This window comes from Struthio camelus, chromosome 3, assembly GCF_040807025.1.
Source record: "Struthio camelus isolate bStrCam1 chromosome 3, bStrCam1.hap1, whole genome shotgun sequence".
NCBI classification, from domain to species: Eukaryota; Metazoa; Chordata; class Aves; order Struthioniformes; family Struthionidae; genus Struthio; species Struthio camelus.
Window position 1 is genome coordinate 110,515,022 of NC_090944.1, and position 24,551 is coordinate 110,539,572.

At 37.7% G+C, this 24,551-nt stretch overlaps 1 protein-coding gene across 2 annotated transcripts in view; it reads left to right on the forward strand.

Annotated features, from left to right (window-relative positions):
• The window catches only part of THADA (THADA armadillo repeat containing), a 180,128-nt gene that overhangs the window by 38,695 nt on the left and 116,882 nt on the right, over window positions 1-24,551 (forward strand). For both annotated transcript variants that reach the window (XM_068939662.1, XM_068939663.1), the window contains 4 exons: window positions 3,980-4,112; window positions 7,044-7,157; window positions 8,253-8,375; window positions 9,010-9,101. In XM_068939662.1, the coding sequence (XP_068795763.1) occupies window positions 3,980-4,112; window positions 7,044-7,157; window positions 8,253-8,375; window positions 9,010-9,101 (462 nt within the window). The remainder of the gene's footprint in view (window positions 1-3,979; window positions 4,113-7,043; window positions 7,158-8,252; window positions 8,376-9,009; window positions 9,102-24,551) is intronic.

Here is a 24,551-nt window from a genome sequence, read left to right on the forward strand (position 1 = left end):
AATGCTCCATTTAAGTTAAGGAATGCAAGGGAAAAGTTTGGGAAGAACTGTTATATAGCACAGTGCATTTATTTAGGAATAATATGTTTTGAACATTTTTAAAGAAATGTAGCTTAAATTCAGTAAACACCGTTTTTACGTATAATGTAACAACACAAGGTGTCATAGTAGTCTGGCAGGAAAAAAAAAAGAAAAATTTTGGTGTGACAAACATTTAATCCAGTGTTAGTGGAAGCGTTCGTCTGTCAAACACACAGCTGCTGATTTTTTTTTTGTAAGATTTCTGTTGGGGAACGGGGAATAGACCCTCCTGATCCTTTGCTGCAGACTCTGCTTCAGAATCATTTTGTTGCTCTGAAGTGGCTTGTAACTGGTTGCTCTCCCAGGTCCCTAGAGTCTGCTGGGAAGATGTCTTGTCAAATTTGAAAATCATTGATGGGCTTTCTATTGAAATGAACTAGAGTTAGTGATAACTTCTTAATAAAATTGTAATCAAAGAAGTGAAGGACATAGTCCAAAATGAATGACAGTTGTTTAAAAATCCAAGAATTGCTGTCCACTGGGGAAAAAAATTGTTCTCGTTGTTTATTGTGATGCCTGTAGGTTTTTGAAGTACAATATATAACATTAAGCCACTACTCAGTTCAAAGGCACATCAATTTTTTAACTCTTCATATTTTTCTCCATTTCTTATACTCTGTGCTTTGTGACAGAAAGAAGTGGAGGGTAATCATATTTTCTCTCTCAGATTTTAAGGCCACCCGAGGTCCCGCGCTCTGCATCGTTGCTGGAGAAACTTCAAAACAGGAGCTTTCTCAATGCCACTGTATTGCTTAGATTAATTTTGCTTCATTGAGAGCAGGTGCTGTGAAAAAGAGGGTGTCAGTGAGAGGACTGGTCTTAATAGATTTAGAGGATTTTCTTAAAAGTGGACTTTTTTTAGGGTGTCTTGAATAATAATATGATTCTGAGGTGAGATTCTTATTTCCTTGTAGAGATAAGAATGGAAATCATATTACACCTGTGAAAAAGAATAATATTGTAGTTTTACTAGGAGAGAAAAATGATGAAAGAAAAAACATTTTCCCCAGATAGGATGGATTACAGTGACTGGAAACGCTGAATTCTGGATATACCCATGTAGAAAATGCTTGTGGTCATGTGAAGTTTATACCACCAACATCCAGGAAAGCCGAATCCAAGACTGACCCTTTGTTCTTAACACGCCATTAATTTTGGATAGGAGAAAATATAGCCCTATGAGTTAGGGAGAGGGATTTAGCTTTAACTTTGAATTACCGGGCTTTTTATATTTATTGGAAACTGACCACAGAAACTGTTTTGGGTATGTATGAAATTGTTACAACCAGAAGACAGACAGACAGAGAGAAATTTGTGGAAAAACACTTACAGCACTGCATCTGAAGTAATTTACATATTGAGTTACTGTGTAGTGTTTTAATTATCAACATTATTTGCTTGATCTGGTTAAAAAAGAGAAGTTACTAATTCATTCTGGGAAATGACATTTGAGCTCGAGACCACCATTTTTACACTGTAAAGCTTCATTATTATTTTTAAATTTTAGGGTCACCTGCTTCTTAAGACAATATTCTTCTTGCCAGACCATAAGGAGATGTGGCTGCCAAATTTAAGGGAGTAGTCTCCTCCACTGCAAAGTCAATAGTCTCTAATGTGTTTTACTTTAAAGCAGTAACACTTTCACATCAAGAAAAAAAAAATTGGGCCTTGGTGGGTGACTGCGCAAGGTAGAATTACTTGTGGCAAGATCAAAGCAATACAGCATTAAGGGAGTCTGAAATTTATGGGATTTCGGTATATTTTTCCTCTTTCTACTACTATTGAAAGGGGAAAAAAACCTCAATTTACTTAAGAATAAAATATTCAGTATGCTGCGTAGCAACTTTTAAATATTTCCTTAATGCTTTGCTTTGTGCTCTTCTGCACCACAGCAGATGTGAGCATGTATCATGGGATGTTTGTTTTAATACTAGAATAACATACCGAAGAGAGATTAGCACCATTCTTTGCATGGATAAACTAAGACATTTAAATTCTGTTTAGCTAGTGAGGTAAGACCAGCCGCAGACATAATCAGAAGTACTAGCTTTCGCAGTATGTATTGACTTAGATTAAGAGAACTGTGAAGTACAGTCTAGCTAGACAGACCCACTAAGGATATCCACTAGAAGTTTTGTGTGGTCTCAATGCTAGAACTGCATCCTTCTTGCCTTTCCAAAAGCTAGCAAAGCAACACGTCCTTAAAGCAAATAAAGAAAGGCTTAGAAGTAGAAGCTAATTGACAGCCATAGTAAGAGAAAGGTAGAAGAAAAGTGATCACTAGTTTCCAGAGGAAGGCATTAATTTGATTATTTCTGTCATGGGCTTTGGCTAAAGGTGGCTTTCCTTTAAGCTGTAGTATTAGGTAACATCCTCCCTGTGAAGCCATGTTTCTCTAACTTTCTGGACTGATGGTTCAGATGCCAGGTGCTATTTAAAGAGGTGCTGCCCATAGAGAATGGGGAAAAAGGCTTGGCAGCAGTGTAGGAAATCCATGATGGAAATCCTAGGGAAATCTTTGAAGAGTAAAAAAAATCTGCTGTGGCTTCTGCTGACCTGTCTGGTGCTTCCTGTGACCTCTGTTTTCTGCGTTATTAATTTTCTGTTTATTTTGTAAAAGAAGGAAAGGTGGGAGGGGATAAGAGGTTGGAGGGGGAATATTTTTCTAGAGTCTTGGGAGTTCAGGTACAGTAGTGAGCTAAACTGCAAATGAAAATCTTGTTTACTGTCCAGTATTAAGTTTTTAGCCTGTCCAAATTCTTACTTTGAGGGGAGAAAGGAAGCACAATGAGGGAAGGATAAGGAAAGGAGGGGATGTGGACTTCCCAGTAGGTGTCAGTTTTTGCATTTGCTCCTGCTGTGTTTTAGCTTTACTTTTGATTCTCTATTTCAGTCACCTAAGTAAAAAAGTTGATTGTGACCTCACACTAAGGTCTCACTACTTAATCATGAATTTAATTATAGCTTATATTTTTAGGCAAAGGAAATCCTACATGATTGAGATAATTGCCATTGTATTGGCCACAGTGATTAATATTTTTATCTACTCTGAGTCACACGTGTCAAACTAGTGTGACAGGTTTTAATAGCAAAGTTACGTTAGTAGAATTTTTTGTAACAATGAACGATCCTTTTGGAAGATTGACATAAGATTAATGATTTGGTCTTTCACATTGAATGTGTTGCATTTCATTGAACCTGATCAACACTGGAGATTGAAGTAGACTTGAGTTCTGCTTGCCCTTGGAAGTCCTTTGCTTTCAGGTAATGCTGAGTTGTATAACTGCAGAGGAGAAACGTTTCATGGCAGGAGAGCAGTTTAAATGCTTTACGAGAAGTTTGACTAACTGAATTTTAAAAAGAGTGATGCTTCTTGTATTGCATTTCTTCTACTGCTCTGAGGTTTGCAGGGGCATTTATATAATGTATACTTCCTGTGAGAGGCTTCAGCTGTGTTTTGTACGGTTGTAAACATGATCGTATATGTTAGTTAATGTAAGGGTCACATATTAGGTGCTGTGGGACAGCAAAGGTATGAATTTGTAGTGTCACTTCCTACACAGTAACTGATGTATATGTTTTTTATTTCCTTTCCTCTAGAGGAGAATAGTATTCTTGGCAGAAGTGAACGGTGAGCTGCTGGATGACAAAATCCTATTTTTTGTTTAGTGAAATGTCCTTTCCTGGTGACACTTAATAAGTAGGGCTAATATGATTTGTACAAGCATTGGGAAAATGTAAAATCCCTTTTTAAATTTCTCTTTTAAAAATTCTGTATGTGTTTGTGCTTGGACATGTTCACATATGGTAAGAAACACTTTGACAAATATTTTTCAAGTTCACTGATTGCTGTTTTTGACTTGTCTGTCCTGCCTTCTTACTTATTTACTTTTTATAGATGTAACAATGAGAGTCTGCGCAGGATGCCAGAGCAATGGTTATGCCATGTTTTGGAAGAAATCAAATCTTGTGATCCTTCATCTAAATTATGTGCAACCAGACGTAGTGCTGGAATTCCATTCTACATACAGGTACCAACTAATATTATACATCTGTTTTCATTTTTTTTTTTTTTAATATCCTTCCTGGTGAATACGTTACTTACTTATTCCTACTTCCTTCCAGTCAGTTAGTTTTTTTCCACAGAACTTGACAGCATTTGTGCAACCAAGAAGCCAAAGGTAATTAAGCTGTGTTTGGTGCAGTCTAGCTGTGCAATTCTGCTGAATCTTGGCACAGAAATTTGGCTGAAGATAGATTTGGTGACTGGCATTTCAAAGGACTGAGCTGTAGTTTCACTGTGGCCACTGTGAAAATCCCTGCAAATTCATAGATTATTTCACAGATTAAGTAGGATTTTGTTACCGTGTAACTATCTGTGCTTCTTTCGGAGGGGTGAAGGAAGGGCAGGAGAGTGCTGAACTATGAAGAGGCAACGACAGAATCATAAAATTGTGGCTTAGGAAATACTGCAAAAGTTTTGGGAAGTCCACGTATGTGTACTGAAGCAGTACCGAGTAATGTGAGTCAGCCAGCAATTTGTCTGACTTTAAAGTCTCAAGAGCAATGAGCGAGCAGGTTACTGAAGACTAAATCTGTGAGCGTGTGGCCATGCTCCCTCAGCCTTCTCACTAGATTTTCATTAACTCCATGCGTCCTGGCCTATGTCAGCCCACACCAACTGCTGGCTTTGCCACGTTCAGAACTAACTGCTGATCTGCTGCTCAGTGGTGTTTTTGACTCAGCTCAAAGTACCAGCTTCTACTGAGTACCTAGCAGTAGTTTGCAGCAGCTGACCTGCTTGTTTCTGGGGTCACTCACTGCAATGTTCCTGCAGACTGTAATTACCTGCTTTTATAGCTTCTTGCTCTTAAAGTGGTCATGATTGCTTTCCCCTAAATTAACCCCCATCATTTTAATTTTCAGCCAATTTTCTAAGAAACAAGTCCAAGATAACTACATGATTTGTAACTTTCTCCACTTGCTAAAGTATAGTCCCAAGCATGTTCCAAGAATTTAAGGGACTGCTGGGAGCAAGGTCTTAGTGCCAGAATAATTCACGTTGCTTATTTTCCACACTCAGGTTGCCCTGACAAAGTTGAGGCAGTCTGCTTCTGCCCGACATCTTTTGAGTCAGTCGCAGCCTATTCCTGGCTTTGTTACGTGTGTGTGTGCTATGTAGCACAAATCACACGTGGGGCATTGGTTTTAAAGTCGTGTTTCCTTTTAAAGTGTCAGCCTTTAAAGATCAAAATTCCCTTTATAACTGTAAGTCGTCTGCAAGGTGAGTCTGGTGATTTCATGTCTGCTGGTTTCCCCGTTCACGCCATAGAGTTCTAATCCAGTGGGCATTAGCTCGCTTTTAATACTGAGAATGTGAAAAACCAAGCACGTTTGAATCAAGTTTTCATATAAAATGTGATGCTGGGTAATGTAAGGACTAGATGGACCCAAAAGTATTCCATTGCAGTGAACGTTTGTATAGTCTGAAGTTGATCTACGTTACTAAGTCCGTATGGCAGAGCTTGTACTGTGCCATAGCTGTTTGGATAAACAAGTCAAACGCTTCTGTCTTGACAGTTCTGGAAGAGTACAAAGTTCGTCTAGCCAATTAATGAGAAAATTGAAAATTAGCATTGGTATTAGTCTAAATGATTATTTCTGAACTATAATTCTTTTGGAAGGAAAGGTGGTGGTGTTCTTTGGCAGTAGTTCTAAGTTTTAAATAGCGTGTTGCATTTAGATAGTAAAAATATAAATTTGCACGCATATCCTAGCGGTACTATAATAAGGTCATTTTATTAATGCATAAAATCAAGACTCGGTGTGGTCTCTTTGCCATCTGCTTCCTCTGACATTTATTCTTGGTTTAGCTAAACATTTCTGTTCTGTTTTTATGGTAATATATAATTTTTAATGTTATAAACATTCTAAATGACCTATTTAAAGTAGAAATATTATTACCTGATAATACAAAGGAGTGCAGAGGAGTGAGGAAACGGGGAAAATGCTAGTTATGGCCTTAGCATTTTTAGAGTAGGGAATTCTCGTCATCAGTTCATTCTCTTATGTTTTACATTTTATGAATTCTTTTTTATTTTTTTCCCCTCTTCCCTTTCTGTTTCTGCCATCATTAAAGTCATTGTTAAAATGGCAGTGACTGCTTTGCGTAACATCTATACTTCGTTTGGCTAAGCACCTTGCAAGTATTTTCTGTTGGGTTATTTTTATGCAATGTAATATGCTATGAAATACCCTGTTTGAACAGATGCTGAACAGACTGTGGGCCCCATAGCACAGATGGGTAGTTATTTATTAGAAATAAGCAACTTATGATTATCCGTTTGTGCGAAGTTAGACAAATTCAACAGGGGATATTAGCACAGAGAGAAATAACTGTTTAACTTCAATCCTTAGACTGAATTAGAGTATTTTCATCTCACCTGGGTGTCCTATCTATTGAATTGCTACTATTTGGAGGTCGATGTTTCTCTTGTCTCCTTTTAAAAATGAGCTGCCGCTTCTATTCCGTTTTGCAAATCAGGATTTATTCTTTGGCCAGCCTATGCCATCTTAAAAACGTGTATATTATTAAGCTAAAAAATCGTCTATAGCAGGAAATGCAAGTATACATAATATAACATATTTTTTTACTGTAACAAATTATCTGATTTTTGGGTGTGTCGTAGCTTACATTATAATCTGTTGTATACAAATACATTTTCATATGCAGAGGAATAGTGCAGAGGCTAGGTTTTCTTACTGAAATGTTGACTCCTAAGGAGGCTATGAACAAAACAAAGAGTTAAAACTGAAACTTACTTTCTGCAAACTTTTCTTTACTTCTTGCATATGGTCAGAAGCTAGGCTGTAATATGGTAGATGTAGGAACTTGGAGGAGAACTAGTAGTAAAGAAAAATGACTAGAAATATGTGATTTTTCTTTTCTTAACGTTCTATAGGCTTTGTTAGCTTCAGAACCAAAGAAGGGCAAAGCAGATTTGCTGAAAATGACAATGAAAGAACTGATTTCTTTGGCTGCACCTTTGAATGAATCATCAAGTATAATTCCACAGGTAAAATACTGTATGTCATCAAAAGGCAAATGTCAAAAAAGTATTTATTCAGTTAAAGAAATTCTTGCTTTTAATAATGGTAAATTGTTTTTATTATCTATAGCTGGATTTTAAAATGCATTGACATGTACAGAGGTTGTGGAGTTACTGGAATTTGCAAAGTTAAATAGAATGGACATAATTTCACAGGTTTTTCAAGGGCTGCAAATAGTCATATTCATTTTGAATTTATGTGATCAGTTTACTGCCCATAGTATATTTCTAAACAAATAAGTGATTAAACTGTAACAAGGAAATGAGCAAGCGTTTGTTTGTTTGTTGCAGAAACCGTATTGTATGCAATGAAATATTATATGAAAAATAATTTTTTATGCATATAGAGTAACTTGTAGAACTTAAATACATGCATTTTAAGTGTAAAAACTTTGTTCGTAAGTCAAAAGTTTTATCTTCAAAATGCTGTTACTGAGTATTTGAAAGTATTAGCAAAAAATTATGATTTGCATTTACAAATATAGAGATTAATTAGATTCCAATCACTACACCAGATCTTCTCCTGGTATAAATTTATGTAGTCTTGCCAAAGTCTGAAGCTACACAAATTACCGCTTTCCCCTACAGAGAATAGAGAAACATAAGAAAATGCTCCATACGGTGAAGCAAACCTAGCTGTCAGTTTTAGCTTAATATTGGCAATCATTTTCCTCCTGTGAGTTGTAGTTTATTTTTTCTCACAGTATCTGCAGCCTGTCAAGAATGTTAGAGAAGATGGTTATAAACTTTGAAAGTTATTTTTACAGTAATGATAACCTAAGGAAAGGAGCATGTTACCTTCACTTGTGATAATTGAATGGTACTTGTTAGAGGAATATATTTTAAAATGATAATCACTTTTAACAGTGTTTACTGCTGTACCATTTTAATGTATTCTTTTTAACAGCAGTATTCCTGGATTATATTTAATATGGAATTGAAGTGTGAATGTGTATATAGATTATTTTTTGTTTCATGTTCATTGCTGTAATTAGCATACATTAAATTTAAAATCTCTTCCGATTAATATGTATTTTTCTTCTATCTCTCTTACCCACCCAGGTTCATGCTTTAAATATCCTGCGGGCACTGTTTAGGGATACACGTTTAGGTGAAAACATCATGCCCTACGTTGCAGATGGAATACAAGCAGCAGTCCTAGGTTTTATGTCCCCTGTTTGGGCAGTAAGTTAATTCTTAGTTTTTCTCTAACTTGAAAGGATGTATAGTGGTGCTGTTCGTTAGAGCTTTGGTAATGTTTGTAATGACAGTACCAAGGTTGTTGGAATATTGTATGATGTAATATTTTAAGGTACAATAAGGAATAATGGACACCCACAAAATGTTTTGTTTCATTTTTCTGTGGTATGAAGTGTTACTGACAAGGAGACAGAGATTACCTTGCAGATTAAAATATATCTGACTGGCAAATTTTGGTGCAGTATGTCTAGTTAGTAAGAATTAAATTTGTATTTCTTCTCACTGTTACCATCTTTTACTGAAGGCCAAAGTATGATAAGGTAGAACATTTCATGACCTGCCATGGATAAGAGTGAATGCTTTATCTGCTAGAAATCTTAGATTAAAGACAGACATCTGCAAAAAATATGAACTTTCTATTAGTGCCATCTTGATTATCAGAAAAGACTTTCTGAATTTATAGTTTCTGTGTACTGACCTCTGAACAGTTGGCATGTGCTGTCTTTCACTTAGCTGTTTTTCTGCTCAGTTTTACATCAGTGGATCTATTTAAAAATCAATCAGTCAAACAAAAAGGGATTTTTAAAACTTACTTCATATTCTTTTCTTTTTCCTTTAGGTAAGAAATTCATGCACTCTTCTTTTTAGTGCTCTGATTACAAGAATTTTTGGAGTTAAAAGAGGGAAGGATGAAAATTCCAAAAAAAATAGGTAAGCTCCACTTGGTACCAATTTTAAGTTTGCAAAACATGGCCTTAGCCAACAACAATTTGAAAAAGTTGCTTACTTTATGGATATATTTGAATCATAACGCTATTAAAAACATCTAGGTTTGCTTAAACTGTACTGCCAAGAAATAAGCTCTAGGGGCCAAAATATCTGCTGTTAGGCAGTAAGAGTTAATTTGTACTCACGTGTGATTTCATAGAAAGGGAATACCTACAACTCTTCCAAATGATCAGTCTCTCTTATGGTCACAAACTATGGCTACTGTTTTTGACAGCAAAGGGAGAGGTGAAGGAAAAGAGGGGCAATGGTCACACGTGTGTGTTCCCTTACCTCTAAAGCAGGGCCTAAATGTAAACTCACCCCTACTGATTTGAGATTTTTTCCTTTAGTCGTCTTACTCTAGACCACCTGTGTCTTTCCCTCACCTCTCTTTCCTCCAAGCTCCAAAAATTCCAACTTGCAAAACAGCTTCTTTTCCCAGGAATTCTACCCTTGACCTCTGCAGTCCTGTTCCAGGCACTCACAGGTGCCTTATGTAATCCCAAATCTCCTCTGACCCCGGAACTGCCCAGTCCTCCGCATTTCCATTTCTCTGAGCCCCGCTGTTAGAGCGCAAGCAGAAAAGCAGGGATTCGCTGTTGCAAGTGGGCCCTCTCCCACCCCCGTGCTTTCGTTGTCCTTCAGCCCTTTCTTTAGCTTCTGCGGCAAGTGAAGCACGCCCTTGCCCTGTGCTCTGTAGCTGAGGCTCCTGCTCTAGTGGGATTCAGAAATAACCCTGGACACAGAATAAACTAATTAAAAATATTCCTCAGTGAGATTGTGGGGCTAGAGAGTGATCACGTTATGGATGTTGTGGTAACTGTTTCAGAAATTCCTAATAGATCTCTAAAACATGGGTTAGGTACCCAATTTCTGAAAGAAGACGATTGTTACGATTCATCTCTGAAAATTCCGCTCATTTTTACTCATTATGCAATGATTCTTTCGTTGATCTATGTCACTACTGTAGTTTTCAAGCACCCAAAGAAATTAAATGTGGACTGCTAGTACTTTTTGTGGTAGCACTGTTAGCTGTTTGAAGTGCTTATCTAACTAACTTCCGGTGTTGTTTAATCATAGGAATTCCATACCAGACAGGTTATATATCATGATGATAAGACAAAAACAAGAGTGTTATCCCATTGAAAAATTAGGTACTACCATGCCTATATGAATGTCAGAAAGAAGTACAAGTAGGAGATCACAGAGGGGGATTTCCCTTATAAAACAACTATCTCACAAAACCGGTTTGAAATGATCTCTGCTTTTTCTTATGCCTAAATCTGTTCTCACCCACACCTGGAATCTACTGCACAGCCCATGAACCCCAAGCATGGTAGTAACAAATGTTTATTTTTTCTTTTCTTTTCTTTTCACATTGTTTTTGTAGCAACACTATTTCTTAAGTTTTTATTTCCATAAAATTATTGGACCACTTACTGGAAGAAGTCTGTACCTCAGCTTTTTTCAACTTGTCCCCCAGTCAAAAACTTGACAGTACCTTCTGCACTGTGAAGGCAGACTGACTTCTCTAATGTATGCAGTGTGATGAGAAGCATAGTCTGACATTTTTGTTTGTGAACCTGTGGAACACCTGAGCATCTGTTGGGGTTAGGAAATACAAGAATTAAGGAAAGTTAACTTTTATACATTTGACTTGAACTCGTTAAAAACAATGCCAATATTTATATAACTGGCATTGTCAACTTCTCTGAGGCTTTTTGTTTGCAGTATTTTCTGTGTAGTCATTTTGACGAAAGGAGATTAAACCTGACCTGGCATATATTTTTTTTTTCTTCTTTCTGTTTTCCTCTTTTCACGTTACACTTTTTCATTAAACATTATATACAGTCAGTTTCTCATGTGTAGTCCTCAATACTACAAAATACAGAATGGGAAAACATTTTAAAGAATAGGTCAAACAGGCAGGAGGTACAAAAAACATTGTAGGGCTTGAGACTGCCCCTTTCTTTTTAAAGGGATTTGATTTCATATTTATGATCTTCGTCTCTACCAAAAATACTTATTTAGAAAGAAAATGATATATAGTTTTGCTGTTTTGTTTGTAATGTCTCTTTCTTTTATAACAGTACATGAATTTAAGCTTGTTTGTGTTTGGTGAGACATCTATCTTATCAGCAGTAGCGCTGCCAGTGGTAGGGTGCCACTAGGTGTCATCGTTGGTACACAGCTCACTGCAGCAACATCCCTGGGGTACAACTACACTTGGGCACTTCTCTCCTTCAGGAGCTCCAAACTTGTTTTGTTCAGTACTTCACTGGAACAGAATTCGTATATTAAAGTGATCTTTTCACTTTTGAATCAGATGGTTTGTTTGAGCAGCGCTAGCATTTTAGCAGCTTGCATCTATAGGACTTTGTGTGAAAGTCATCTGTTTTTGAGATTCGCATTCTGTTACCTGCAGGCTGTTTTGTGTGCATTAACTGGCAGTCTGTCTGAAGACAGACAGAGACTAAGTCTCTGATGCGCCCGTTAGGACCTTGCATAGGTTTCAAGTCTGCCTGTCTGATTTTAGAATAGGGATTTAAAATCTCTCTCCCCTTTGTCAGTGGGGAGTTACCTTATTGCTGGGCTCTTTTGGGCTTCTGTCAAAAAGCAGGATGGATTTTATGGTCATTTTTTCAACTACAGTTTGTATGAAATTGATGCAATTTGGAGGAAGAAAGGGTTTGTATATACTTCCAGCAAAAAAGCCTTGTTGGAAAAGTACTGGCAACTTAACTCCACTATCTTGCTTGCTTCACCTTACTATAGGTTATGTTTCCCTTCTTTTTTTTTTTTTTTCCTTCCTCTTTTCATTTGATTTATCTCTTCTAATAACTTGCACATCACATCATTTGCCATGCAGTGGGGTGTATATATAGTGACGAGCACAGTGATGATCCTTTTTTTTTTTTTTTAATGGTCTTGATCAGTGCAGAAGCATTGCCTTGAATGACTGAATGAACTATAACCTGTGTATGATCAGTAAGTTGATACAGTTTGCTTTTCTGGGCTTATGAAAAAATGATTAGGTATGGTTTTGTTGTGTGTTGTCCTTTCCTTCCAAACGTTCCTTTTTCTTTTTGCCCATTTCTAGTAGACTGGTGTGAAAGGGTCTCCCATCTCAATGAGAGAGACAGTGAGGGGATTAAGTCTGACAGAAATACTAAGTTATATATGCAGTGGCCATTCCTACTGCAGGGCAGAAGCAAGAGAGGAAGATGAGCTGGGCTTCAGAATCATTGAAGGGATATTAGGTAGGTCAGTAAACTAAACACAGCTGTCCTTCTGGATCTGGGGATCAAGCAAAAGAGAGAAAATGTGCCAAGTCTGTTTACAGAGATACATGCAACTGTACAGGTTGAGCTTTCTCTTTCTAGTGGAAAGAAAGTAACAACCAAAGAAATTTTCTCTGGTTTCTATGTCTTTCTGTTTCTGAGAAAGACCATGTCAACACTTTAAACACTGCAGTAAGGAGTTTTTTTTTTTTTTTTTTTAAATTTGGCTAAATGATACTTTATATTCCAGATAATTTGCATTTTATAAATTATCCTGCTAACCTGTAGGGATCTTGCTTTAGTTTCTGTACACTTGATTTAGGAATATAATTTTTTGGAAAATATATACGTATTTTTTTTTGAAAAGGAATTCTAGCCGCATAAATACAAGGTACTGTAGTGAGGAAGGGTTGGAAAGGAGTCTGCAATTATCCCATTTGTCTTTTGGTTACAGATAGTGTGCTCTGAGTGGGTACGCCTTAGTGTGCTTTAGAGAAAATAGTTACCCCTTCACAGCACAGCTATTTATATTAGTTTAGCCAGTTACTTTATACTTGGACGATGCTAGATCTGTATCCTAATTTGAATAGTTACCATATTGTCAAAAGATAGCTTCTTCCCAACTTCTGTGTATTCTCCAACCTCGTTGCTGTTCAGCACCTGTTCAAGCCCCTCTGAGTGCACACTCCCACTGGCTGCTGTGGCCTTGCTGTCCCTTTGGAAGTGCCTGCTTTGAAGAGCATCTCAAAAATCTGGGCATGGATTGCACTTAGTTTAATGTGAATTCATTGAAGAAGAACTTTGAACGGCCTTGACTTCTATAGGCCACAGAGCCACATGTAGCAGTTGAGTTTTGCCTTTCACATTTTGATTGAATCGCTGTTTCCAGTTTTCCTATGTAATCAATTTACAGTGTAAGTTTACTAATCCCATAGTTTGGGAGTAGTATCTATTTTCCCTTCCCTTTTTTAGTGGGAAATTGTGTTTTTTAGTGTGGCTGCAAATTGCAGTTCATCTAAAGTAGATGTTTACTCAAGCCGGTTGCAGACTCAAGACTGTAGGCTCAAGATTTCATCACATGAGAAGTTAGGATATCCCGAAGAGATTTTAAAAATATGGTGGAATATGTGTAGTGATGCACATCTGAATATGCAAGTCAAAATAATTTACATATAAAATTAACTGAAACAAATGCTGAAATACAATTCAGTTCCTCTCCATAGAGGAATTTTCTTCTGGCCAAAACAGTTATACTAGTAACAGTGATACTTTCACCTAAATTCTGCTATATATTCCATTTGAGGTCAAGGACATATTTACTTTCCTTGATCTGTAGTTCAGTGCCAATTAAAGCTGTTAATGCTTGTTATTAGACAGAACTTCTCATCAAATACCTAGTATTTCTGGCCTTCACTTTTTTTAAAAAGATGAGTATAGTGAGAAATTGCCTTTGATGCAATTTGTCTTAGGATATGTTTGAATCTTCAGACCAATAATAAATGATCATCCTGGCTTATCTGAAGACCAAAGTTGACTTGGGTTGGTATGTGAATGTTTCCAAGTCCTCAGAAAGAAGAACTGATGACCTCAATTAGAGGTTGAACTTAAAAACAAAAACAACAAAAAACCTCTTACATTTCAGTTCCAATGACGGGAAAATGCTTGTTCAGAAAAATACTTAGAAAGCTGTCAACGTCACACACATTTTATATGGGGTAAATACTGATTTTCCTAATAGAGTGTACATGAGTGCTGCCATGTTCTCAATATTGGTTCAGATACGTTTGAAAAAAACAAACAGCATTTATTACTGTCTGCATAGTGCTTCTTTAAGTCTTTATTTTGGCTGATCACAATCAGTAAATGTTGATTACTATCAAAAACTTTAAGGACTTGAAAATGAGCAACTTATCTTTCTAATGGTTGTAAGGTAGACAAAAACCATGTAGGTATGAACAGATTTAGAAGGTGCACTGTTGGCTGTGAGGCAGTCTCTGTGCGTGACTGCCCTCTACTTTCCTTGTTTTTACTGGAAGTTGAGTGGTCAGCATTTCTCAGCAAGTGATTGCCTGTACACTTGAAGGTAAATAGGTAGGACCAAATTAGCTTTAAAAACACTAAAATAAGTTGTTTGTTTTTTTTTAATACCTCTAAATTGACATGTATTTGTCTTTTGATGTTAGAGTTTTGTATGAATGCAAAGGTTTTTAATTGCATTTTACACTATGACAGTTTATAGAAAAAATTGCCAATTGAATGATACTATTTCCTTTCATTAGCAGTGGGATAAATATTTTTAAAAGTGGTTAATTAAATATAAAAACTCTAAAAACACATAGTATACATATAATGTGTATATATGCATGTATATATGCACATATATATGTACACATATATATAAAAAGAAAGTCAGGTCAGGATGGAGAAAAACGTACTTGCTTTTAGCGGGAAATAAGTGTTTTTATTTGCCCTATTGACTAAATCAAGCCTATTGAAGAATTCTGTAGTCAGTTAAATATTCCCACCATAGCTATTGCAAAGTCAGTGTGGTACCTTACTTGCACTCTATTGTAAATTTGAAAGAGGTTAGTTATAGCTGTCTGGAACAAGTTCTAATGCAAAACCTCTCTTTCTTCATAACACTCTCTCTAAATTAATCTGGTATTGTCTTGCTTTTCACTGAAACATTTTAGAGTTGTAATTTAAAAGTGTATAAAATGCATATTAAGTACGTGATTTCTGTTGAATGTTCCTGTTCCCCATCTGGCAGGCTAACACTTCCTATTATTTCTAATGTCACAGCTGAAAAATCTCTCTTACATCAGTGATGTTTTGTCATTCTTAGCAGCAACTTTGTTGGACGTTTTCAGTGCACCATACGGAGTTCTGATAGGGCTCCTGAGGTGGGTCCGTGTGTACCGACAGGGGAGTTGCCTGTAGTATTTTGGGATACTGACGTTTTTGTGGCACCAGCGTGGCCCAGCCTGTACTGGCACACCAGTGTCATAAAATTGGATAGCTTTCTGAGAGTGTCTCTAGGATACTCAGGTTGACTCTAGTCTTGAAATGCTCTGTTCTGACTTGGAGAGGCACCAGTGGCAGGAGTACTCGGTGCCAGCTGAATTACAACTTGGTGTTAAAAGGTGATGACCGCCGCAATGCGTTTGCAGTTGTGGCATGGAAGGACAGTGGAGAGGCAGTAGAGTGCTGAGCCTCTCAGGCTGGCTCCAGCAGGGAAGCATAAGTGTGACTGGATTCATAAAACTTGCCTCAGAGCTCAGTACTTCTTGGACTGCGTGCTGTGGAGGGAATGGCTGAGATTGGTGAGGTCCAAGATAAAGCAGTGATTCCCTAGTGGATTTTCTCTAGCAACCTCGGTCTGTTGCATCTTCTTCCACAATAATCGAAATACCAGCTCAGTGAGGGTGAGACAACTGAGCCAGTTAAATGCCACTGGTATGTCTGGTACTTACTTTTCCTCTGAGCTCCTTCTCTACAACATTTTGCAGCCTATTTGCTGCATGCCACCTTAGTTGTTCCAGTGACTGCTTGCAAGTCAGAGTTTGATATAGCAGATTTTCTTGTGATGGTTTGTTTGTGCTGAAAACCCTCCCCCTTCTTTCTGCCAAAAATAGGCCACATTTATTTTGCTCAACTTTCTTTTTGTTGTTGTTGTTAATGCTCTGGCTCTTTTTTATTGACTTTGACAGATTTAGAAGATTTGATCTCAGAACTGTCTCAAGAAAACATGCAAAAGTTCAGGTTGAATCAGATAACATTACGGCTTTTACTGATTAATAGTTCAATAACAATATGCTTGTTTAAACATAATTTGGAACAAGCTTCTTACTCTTAAATGTCTTTATAGTGGGAATAATGATGATAAGGTAGTATTAACTGGTAAATTTAAGATGAAAGTTATGAAAGTTTTGTGCAGAAATGCACACAAATTAAAAGCAAACTCATAAATCTTTTTTTTTAACCTTACTTTAATTATTCTATTAGTTTCACAACTTTAATCTAAAAGTATCTAAAAATCTTTAGCCTGTGGCAGAAAATTTGAGCTTGAGAATATTGTTTTTCTACAAGATTGCAGCTAGTTTTAGGAACATGGGATGCGCGTGTCTTTCTGAAATGCCTAAAATCCACAAAACCGTTTTTACTTCAAGGTTTTGTTTTGTGTACTCATAGTCAGAAAAGTATTAACCTGCATAAACCTCAGTCAGATCTCTGGGACCTGGGCACACACTTAAAGTGCTGTACACAAACACATGTATACATGCACTCTCACACACACGTGTATTGAGGAAGTCTGGAGAAAGGAAGACTCTCCCTTGGTTGAGGAGGATCAGGTTAGAGATCTTTTGTCCAAACTTGACATCCATAAATCCATGGGCCCCGATGGGATGCACCCACGAGTGCTGAGGGAGCTGGCGGATGTTATCACTAGGCCACTCTCCATCCTCTTTGAAAGGTCCTGGAGATCAGGAGAGGTGCCTGAGGACTGGAAGAAAACCATTGTCACTCCAGGCTTCAGAAAAGGCAAAAAGGGGGAGCCAGGAAACTGCAAGCCTGTCAGCCTCACCTCCATCCCTGGAAAGGTGATGGAACAGCTCATCCTGGAGGTCCTCACTAAGCATGTGGAGGACAAGAAGGTGATCAGGAGTAGTCAGCATGGATTCACCAAAGGGAAATCATGCTTGACCAATCTGATAGCCTTCTCTGGTGGAATGACTGGCTGGGTAGATGAGGACAGAGCAGTGGATGTTGTCTCCCTGGACTTGAGCAAGGCTTTTGACACTGTCTCCCATCACATCCTCACAGGCAAGCTCAGGAAGTGTGGGCTAGATGAGTGGACAGTGAGGTGGATTGAGAACTGGCCGGATGGCCGAGCTCAGAGGGTTGTGGTGAATGGCGCAGAGTCAAGTTGGAGGCCTGTGGCTAGTGGTGTCCCCCAGGGGTGAGTACTGGGCCCAGTCTTGTTCAATATATTCATCAATGACCTGGAGGAAGGGACAGAGTGCACCCCCAGCAAGTTTGCTGATGATACTAAACTGGGGGGAGAGGCTAACACACCAGAAGACTGTGCTGCCATTCAGAGGGACCTGGACAGGCTGGAGAGGTGGGCAGAGAGGAACCTCATGAAGTTCAACAAAGGCAAGTGCAAGGTCCTGCACCTAGGCAAGAATAATCCCATGCAGCAGTACAGGCTGGGGGTTGACCTGTTGGAAAGTAGCTCTGCAGAGAAGGACCTGGGAGTGCTGGTGGACAACAAGTTAAGCATGAGCCAGCAGTGTGCCCTTGTGGCCAAGAAGGCCAATGGTCTCCTGGGGTGCATTAGGCAGAGTGTTGCCAGCAGGTGGAGGGAGGTGATCCTGCCCCTCTCCTCAGCCCTGGGGAGGCCTCCCCTGGACTACTGTGTCCAGTTCTGGGCTCCCCACTACAAGAGAGACATGGCCCTACTGGAGAGAGTCCAGCGGAGGGCTACCAAGATGATTAGAGGGCTGGAGCATCTCTCCTATGAAGAAAGACTGCAAGAGCTGGGCCTGTTCAGCCTGGAGAAGAGAAGATTGAGAGGCGATCTCATCAACGTGTACAAGTATCTGAAGGGGGCGTGTCAAGAGGATGAGGCCAGCCTCTTCTCCGTGGTGCCCAGCAACAGGACAAGAGGCAACGGGCAGAAACTGAACCACAGGCAGTTCCATCTGAACCTGAGAAAAAACTTCTTCACTGTGAGGGTGACAGAGCATTGTAACAGGTTGCCCAGAGAGGTAGTGGAGTCTCCTTCCCTGGAGATATTCAAAACCCGTCTGGATGTGATCCTGGGCAATATGCTCTAGGTGACCCTGCTTGAACAGGGAGGTTGGACTAGATGCTCTCCAGAGGTCCCTTCCAACCTAAACGATTCTGTGATTCTGTATCCACGCTTTCCTGACTAGGGAGAAACTTCATAACATGATGTCCTATGTTAGAGCGCTAGAAAACAGAGATGAATACAGTAAAGCAACCTGAATGAAAGTTTGCCCAAAATGAAAATGTGTGTGCTGGCCTGAGGTAATTTCAGTCCATTCATTTATTTTAAATAAATTAAGGGCATAATGTTAATGTTTGTTTCTATCAAGTGAAAATATATTCAATTAAACAAAAAGTAGTATAAGTCAAACCACATGAGTAGTTAATTTAGTTTCTCTTACTGCGATAAAAGCTTTCATCAATTTTGAATTGATGCAACTATTCTATTTTGTTCTGTGCATAACATACAGAGCCCTTATTCGTGAACTTCATATACAAAATAATAAGCAGTTACTCTTCACAGAAGTATTTCCAGATAGCGAGAAAGCGTGCAAGTTGTATGGAAGGAAAACATATGATGCTGTCTTTGTGGGAAGAAATTAAATGTAAGTTTTATTTTTATATATATATATATATATATATATATATATATATATATAAATAAAATGATTGAACAGAATTATTGGAGACTTTCTAGAGATATATACATTTCTCTTAATTATACACATATGTATATATGTTTGTGTGCATATATATCTATATATGCATGCATATGCACACACATGCATATGCACACAGTTTAACTTTCTAGAGAAATAGTTATTAAAAAAAATGTGTGTGTGTATATATGTATGTATATAACAAAACTGGTGTTGGTTAATATGTTACTATAAATGCCAGGACTGTATCTATGATGTTGGATTTAAGTGATGCTCCCCTATTTTTGTTGTGAGCCCGTTATGTGTTTACTTCTCTTGCTAGTATATCAACAAAAATGCTCTTGGAAAAAGACTTTACAAATTATTTTAGTAAACTGCATGTTGCGTAATTATTCCTCTCAGTCACACTTTTCCTGAAGTATTTGTTTGACACAGGTGCACTTTTCATACCTGATTACACAAAGGTATCTTAAATAGCAAAACAAGAGGTATAAAGAAACTTGTACTTAAGAGATCAAAGCAAACCAGACCATGCAGTCCTTAAGAAATCTTGGCTAGCTCTCTTGTAAATAAAAGTGCTTCTAAAGCAGAAGGTATTCAACTACTGTATTTATATAGGCCTTGATTGACAGTTCAGTTATTAACCTTATAAAAACACAGCAACGTAAACTAATAAGAATGTTGATTCTAGCACTTCTCTCTGAAGGAAAATGAAAACCAAGATGTAGTGGCATATTCTTAGTGCCTTTTAAGTATTTATTTTTAGGACTGTGCAGTAGAAAAGAATGTTTTCTCAAGTCAGTGAATTTAAACTATTTTGCTTACTGTTCTGGGATTTAAGTATTTTCTAATTCCTTACAGAGCAAATGTTAGATTTATTGAAGGTGCAAACCCCACATTTTTATAACGATTCTTCTATCCCCTTCATAGTGTTTTTCATTTCACATGGGATAAACATGGAATTTGAATCAATTTTGTTTTTTTGCGACTGACTTGATAAGGTTATGGAAAAATTGGCTGTCACAGAAAGAGGTGTCCTGTACCATGTTAGGTCTAGAAAAACAAGCGGGCGATAATCTTTTACATCTTTGCTCTTGGGCTTATTAGCTGATATATTGCACTTTTTTACAATTGGTTTTTCCAGACTTAACTGTGGTTCTCCAAGCCAACCCTCAAAATTACATGACCGTTCTGTCTTCTGTGGGAACACTCACATTCTCTTATGCAAGTAGAATGTTTTAAGTTTGAAAGCACCTTTCAGTGAGTCCTGAGAGAGGATGTCATTTCAGGAATTTAACGCTATCTTAGGTATGTTCCTTAAAGCAAAATTATTCCCAGTGAAACTTCTAAAACTTATATAACAATCTTTATTTCTAAAGAATTTTTCCTGTTGCTGTTTTCTCTAACTCTTCGTAAGAGTGGTGATGGTTCTCTTGTCCTTGTGAGAGGTCTTGATTAGCAGTTCCTCTGGATAAGTGTGCTCTTGTCTGAACGAGACAAAATTTAAATGGGGAATTTTATTTGGTGTCAAACTGGTATTTTAAATACTATAGCATACGTTGTGCCAAAAATAATAGCTCACGCTAAAATTAAGATGATGTTACTAACTCTTTCTAAAAGCCAGGTAAATCTCAAGTATCTTGTTGTTCTTAGCAGGAGCTATTGTTTACTGAAACTTCAGTAGCTAGTGATTGCCTACAAATACAGGAAGAGAATAAAAACACTGATCTGTTAAGGAGGCAAAGTTAAAACCGTAGTGCTGGAGTGGAACATAGCTCAGTGGAATCATGGAAACATTGACTGGAAGGGAAACCCCTTGATCCCATTTGCTTAGTTGCCATTTGAAGCTCTGTAATCTTGGATTTCCCCCTACTAGTTGTAGACTGCTGTCAGATCTTCTCTTAACCTCCTCTTTGTCAGACTGAACAAACCTGGCTCCTTCAGCTTCTTCTCATAGGGCGTGTACTTTAGGCCCTGGTCCTCTGACTAGCTGTTTGCTGGACGCTCCCCAGGTTATTCTAATCTCTTTTGAACCTTGCAGCCCAAAACTGGATGCACTATTCCATGTGCAGCCTCACTGTGCTAATTAGAGGATGATAATAACTTCCTTTGATCTGCTGCTGCATTCCTCTTAAGGAACATAGTTCAGTATGTGGTTTACCCCATTTGCAGTGAGAACATGCTATTGGCTTATACTCAGCTTGGCATACACTGTAACCCACAGGTCCTTTTCTGCAGGGCTGCTGCTGAGCCAGTTGGTTTTCAGCCTGTGATGATGCTTGGGGTTATTCCACCCAGGTGCAGAACTGTATATGTCTCCTTGTTGAACTGCATGAGGTTTCTGTTGGCCCAGTCCTCAAGTTTCTCAAGATCTGTCTAGACTGAACTTCTACTGTTTGGTGTTTCAGCCACTCCTCCTAATGCAGTATTGTCCACAGATATGTAGAGGTGCTTTCTGTCTCCTCAACCAAGTTATTGATAAATAGGTTGAAGAATATGGGTCCCAGTATTGACCCCTGAAAAATCCCACAGATTGCCAGCCAGCCACCAAACACTGAGCCAATGATTTCTACCCTTTGGTCTTGGTCATTTAGCCAAGTTTTCAGCCCTTCTAACAGTCTGTCCAAGCCGTACTTTCTCAGCTTCCAAATGAGAATGCTGAGTGAAGCTGAATCCGTTTAAAGAGTACAGTGTTTTCCAGTCTGCTTTTAAAGTAAGTTTACTGCCATAATAAAATATATAGCTTACCTCCTTTCACTAGGAAATAGAAAGAACAAATTTCAAGAATGATTTTGAGAGAAAATTGTTTCAAACCAGTTGTAACAAATCGGGCTATCTATTTGAACACTCGCCAGACTCTTGAATTCTCTGTGCGTTTATCCACAGGTTTCTTTAGGTTGGTTTTGGTTACTTTATGGAAGTCTAAAACCCAGCAAGTTTGGAGTCTTTCGCTAATGTGAACACTCTTTTCCCAAACTCCAGTTACAGTGCTTGCACTGAGATTTGCAGATTACCTCCTTGGGCTGAGCATAATGGAGTTATTTTAGCGTAGGTTTAAGTTTCTGCTGCTGTTTTCTCAAGTAGAGTTAAACACGACAGTTTAATTCTTTTGGTGGGTTTATCTTTTGTTAGTTTAGGAGGTGTGAGACACCTGTTCACCCATTCAGAAGCACACTGCAAACCTCAATTTAATTAAAAAAAAAAAAAAAAACCCACCAACAACAAAAACCCCTCACATTCATCCAGTGTGCGTTATGGAAGATACTTGCATATAATCTTAGAGTGACTGATGACACCAGGGTTGAGATTTGAAAATTACCTGTTGCTAAAATATATATTTATATAAAAAATATTTAACCTATATATGTATGTATATGTAAAGTACATATGTATGTGTGCACATAATACATGCATTTGTATTAGGTACACATGCAAAATATATAGATTATATGTATGTATGTATACACACACGCACACATTTGCACACATGCCTGTGTGCTGATATATGTATATATCAGCAACAATTTAGCACCAGTTGAACTGCATGTGTTTTAACTTTAAGCAAGTGTTGGAATTTCTGTGCACATCGGCATGCCACAGAATCATACAAACCCATCATAGTAAGGGTCCTGCTGGGATGTTGACTCAGGGCCTTTCATAAGCAAGCATGCTGTAGTAGTTTATTTTGTAAACTGATCAAGTCACATATTGAAAAGAATTTGCTTTTTCCCACTATTCCTGTGGGAAAACTCCCGGAATGCCACCTTCCCAAATAAACTTCTCAAGAATCTTGCTGCTTTGATCATTAAAATCTTAACTTGCAGGATATATTTATTTATGGCCATTTAATACTTATTTGTTCTCATGCCAGCATTGTACTTTATTTTAAATAATTATTTTCCCTCTCTGATGCTTCCCTTGAGGTATTTGTAGATGTCAGTCATATATCCCATCTGTTAATTTTGCCAGGCAAAACAAGCTGAGGTCTTTAAATCTCCTCTCCAAGGATTTGTTTCCTATTCATATGAGCAGCTTTTTAGGCATCTCTCTTAGTTGAAAGCGAGGCATGATGTATTCCAGGCTACGTCCTACCTACTTTTTGGAGAGTGGCATTAATACTTCCTTGTCCATATTGGCTGTACCTTGATAGATGCTTTACAGAATCACATTACCCTTTTTGTTTGTCGTCTTTATGAGAGGTCCAAGATACCAACTAGCATGCTTGGATACCTTTTTTATTTCTCAAGTTGTAACACCCTTTTCAATTAGTCCCTGTATACACCATGTTCTTGCCTGCTATTATGTTCCATGTCATTCCACTACTCTAGTCCTCAAAAGATATTCAGATTTGTTTCATAGTGTTTGAATCTTCTTCTCCGCAGACAGTGCCTCCTGACTTTGGTTTCATCAACAGATTTTCATTGGCACACTCTTAAATCTCTTCCTACTGTGGTCTTCAATTAGAGTACTAAATAACATTGTCCCAAGTCTAGATTAACTCCACCAGTAAGTGACTTCCAGCATGTTCATTCCCTTTTCAGCATAACTGTTTTTTAAAATTTATTTTTAAGGCCCTGTGTCTTCTCTAACTTCATCATTTTATCTAATAGCTTACCCTAATTGCAGTATGTCATATATTTTGCTGTCACTCATATAGATTAACCCAGAGTATAATCTGTTAAACCAAAACTGTAGTTCAGGTGTGGACCTCATGTAGATTTCTCTCTGACTCTTGCGGGAGATTGTCTACTCCTTGCTGTTTTCAATGTCTAACAGAAACCCCATGATGTTTTCTAGCTGTGAAGGAAGAATTGTGGGAGCTAGATACTTGCTGAGACCTAGAGCTGCCCTGCTTTTTTCTTTGAAGCAAATCTTGATTCAAAGGTTTGCAGTTTTGAATTAAGTTACACAAGAGACCTTGAGATAACATTCAGGAGAATTGTGTTATTAGGACTGTTGTATTTCCTTTGTCTAGGAAAATAAGTTACCTTTCTTTGCTAAGGTGTGGGTTAGGTTGTTATAATCTAGTTTGGTAGGATTTTTGCATGTTGCACTTTATTCCACTTCTAAATTATTCCCATATCTTTAACTGTTCTTTCTTTCAAGCTGCTTTTTTTTTTTTTTTTTTAACTAAACTTCTGTGTACTCTTGAGGTCAGAATGAAGGTATGTAGTTTTCTGAATCATTCTCCCCACCAGCACTTTTAAATAACTTAATGTTACAAATTTGCTTCACTAGTCATACCATACGATGTTGTCTTGCTGTGTTATAAAATCTACCATAGAAATTATCCTTTGAGTCATTTGTTAAATTCTTTGAGTTTTGCTTTCCCTTCAGATAGGATAATTTCTGTTTTACATACCTTCATTTCAATTAATTGTCCTGTCATGAAATCGTAGTCATATTCTGCCATTCAAATGACTGTCATATTCTTCAGTGATATCTAAGAAGCAAGTGAATCATGTAACTCTGAAGAGCAACTCTGAATTAGCTTTGATCTTTACCATAACCTCCCTCTAAAACAACTTAACGTCCATTCTTTCCATGTCTTTTTATACAGTTGAAGGAAACTCTTTGCCATTTATTTTCATTTTATGCTTATGAAGTGTTTCTTTTATTCATAGAGAAATAAAATATGCCAATTTACAGGAACAGAATAT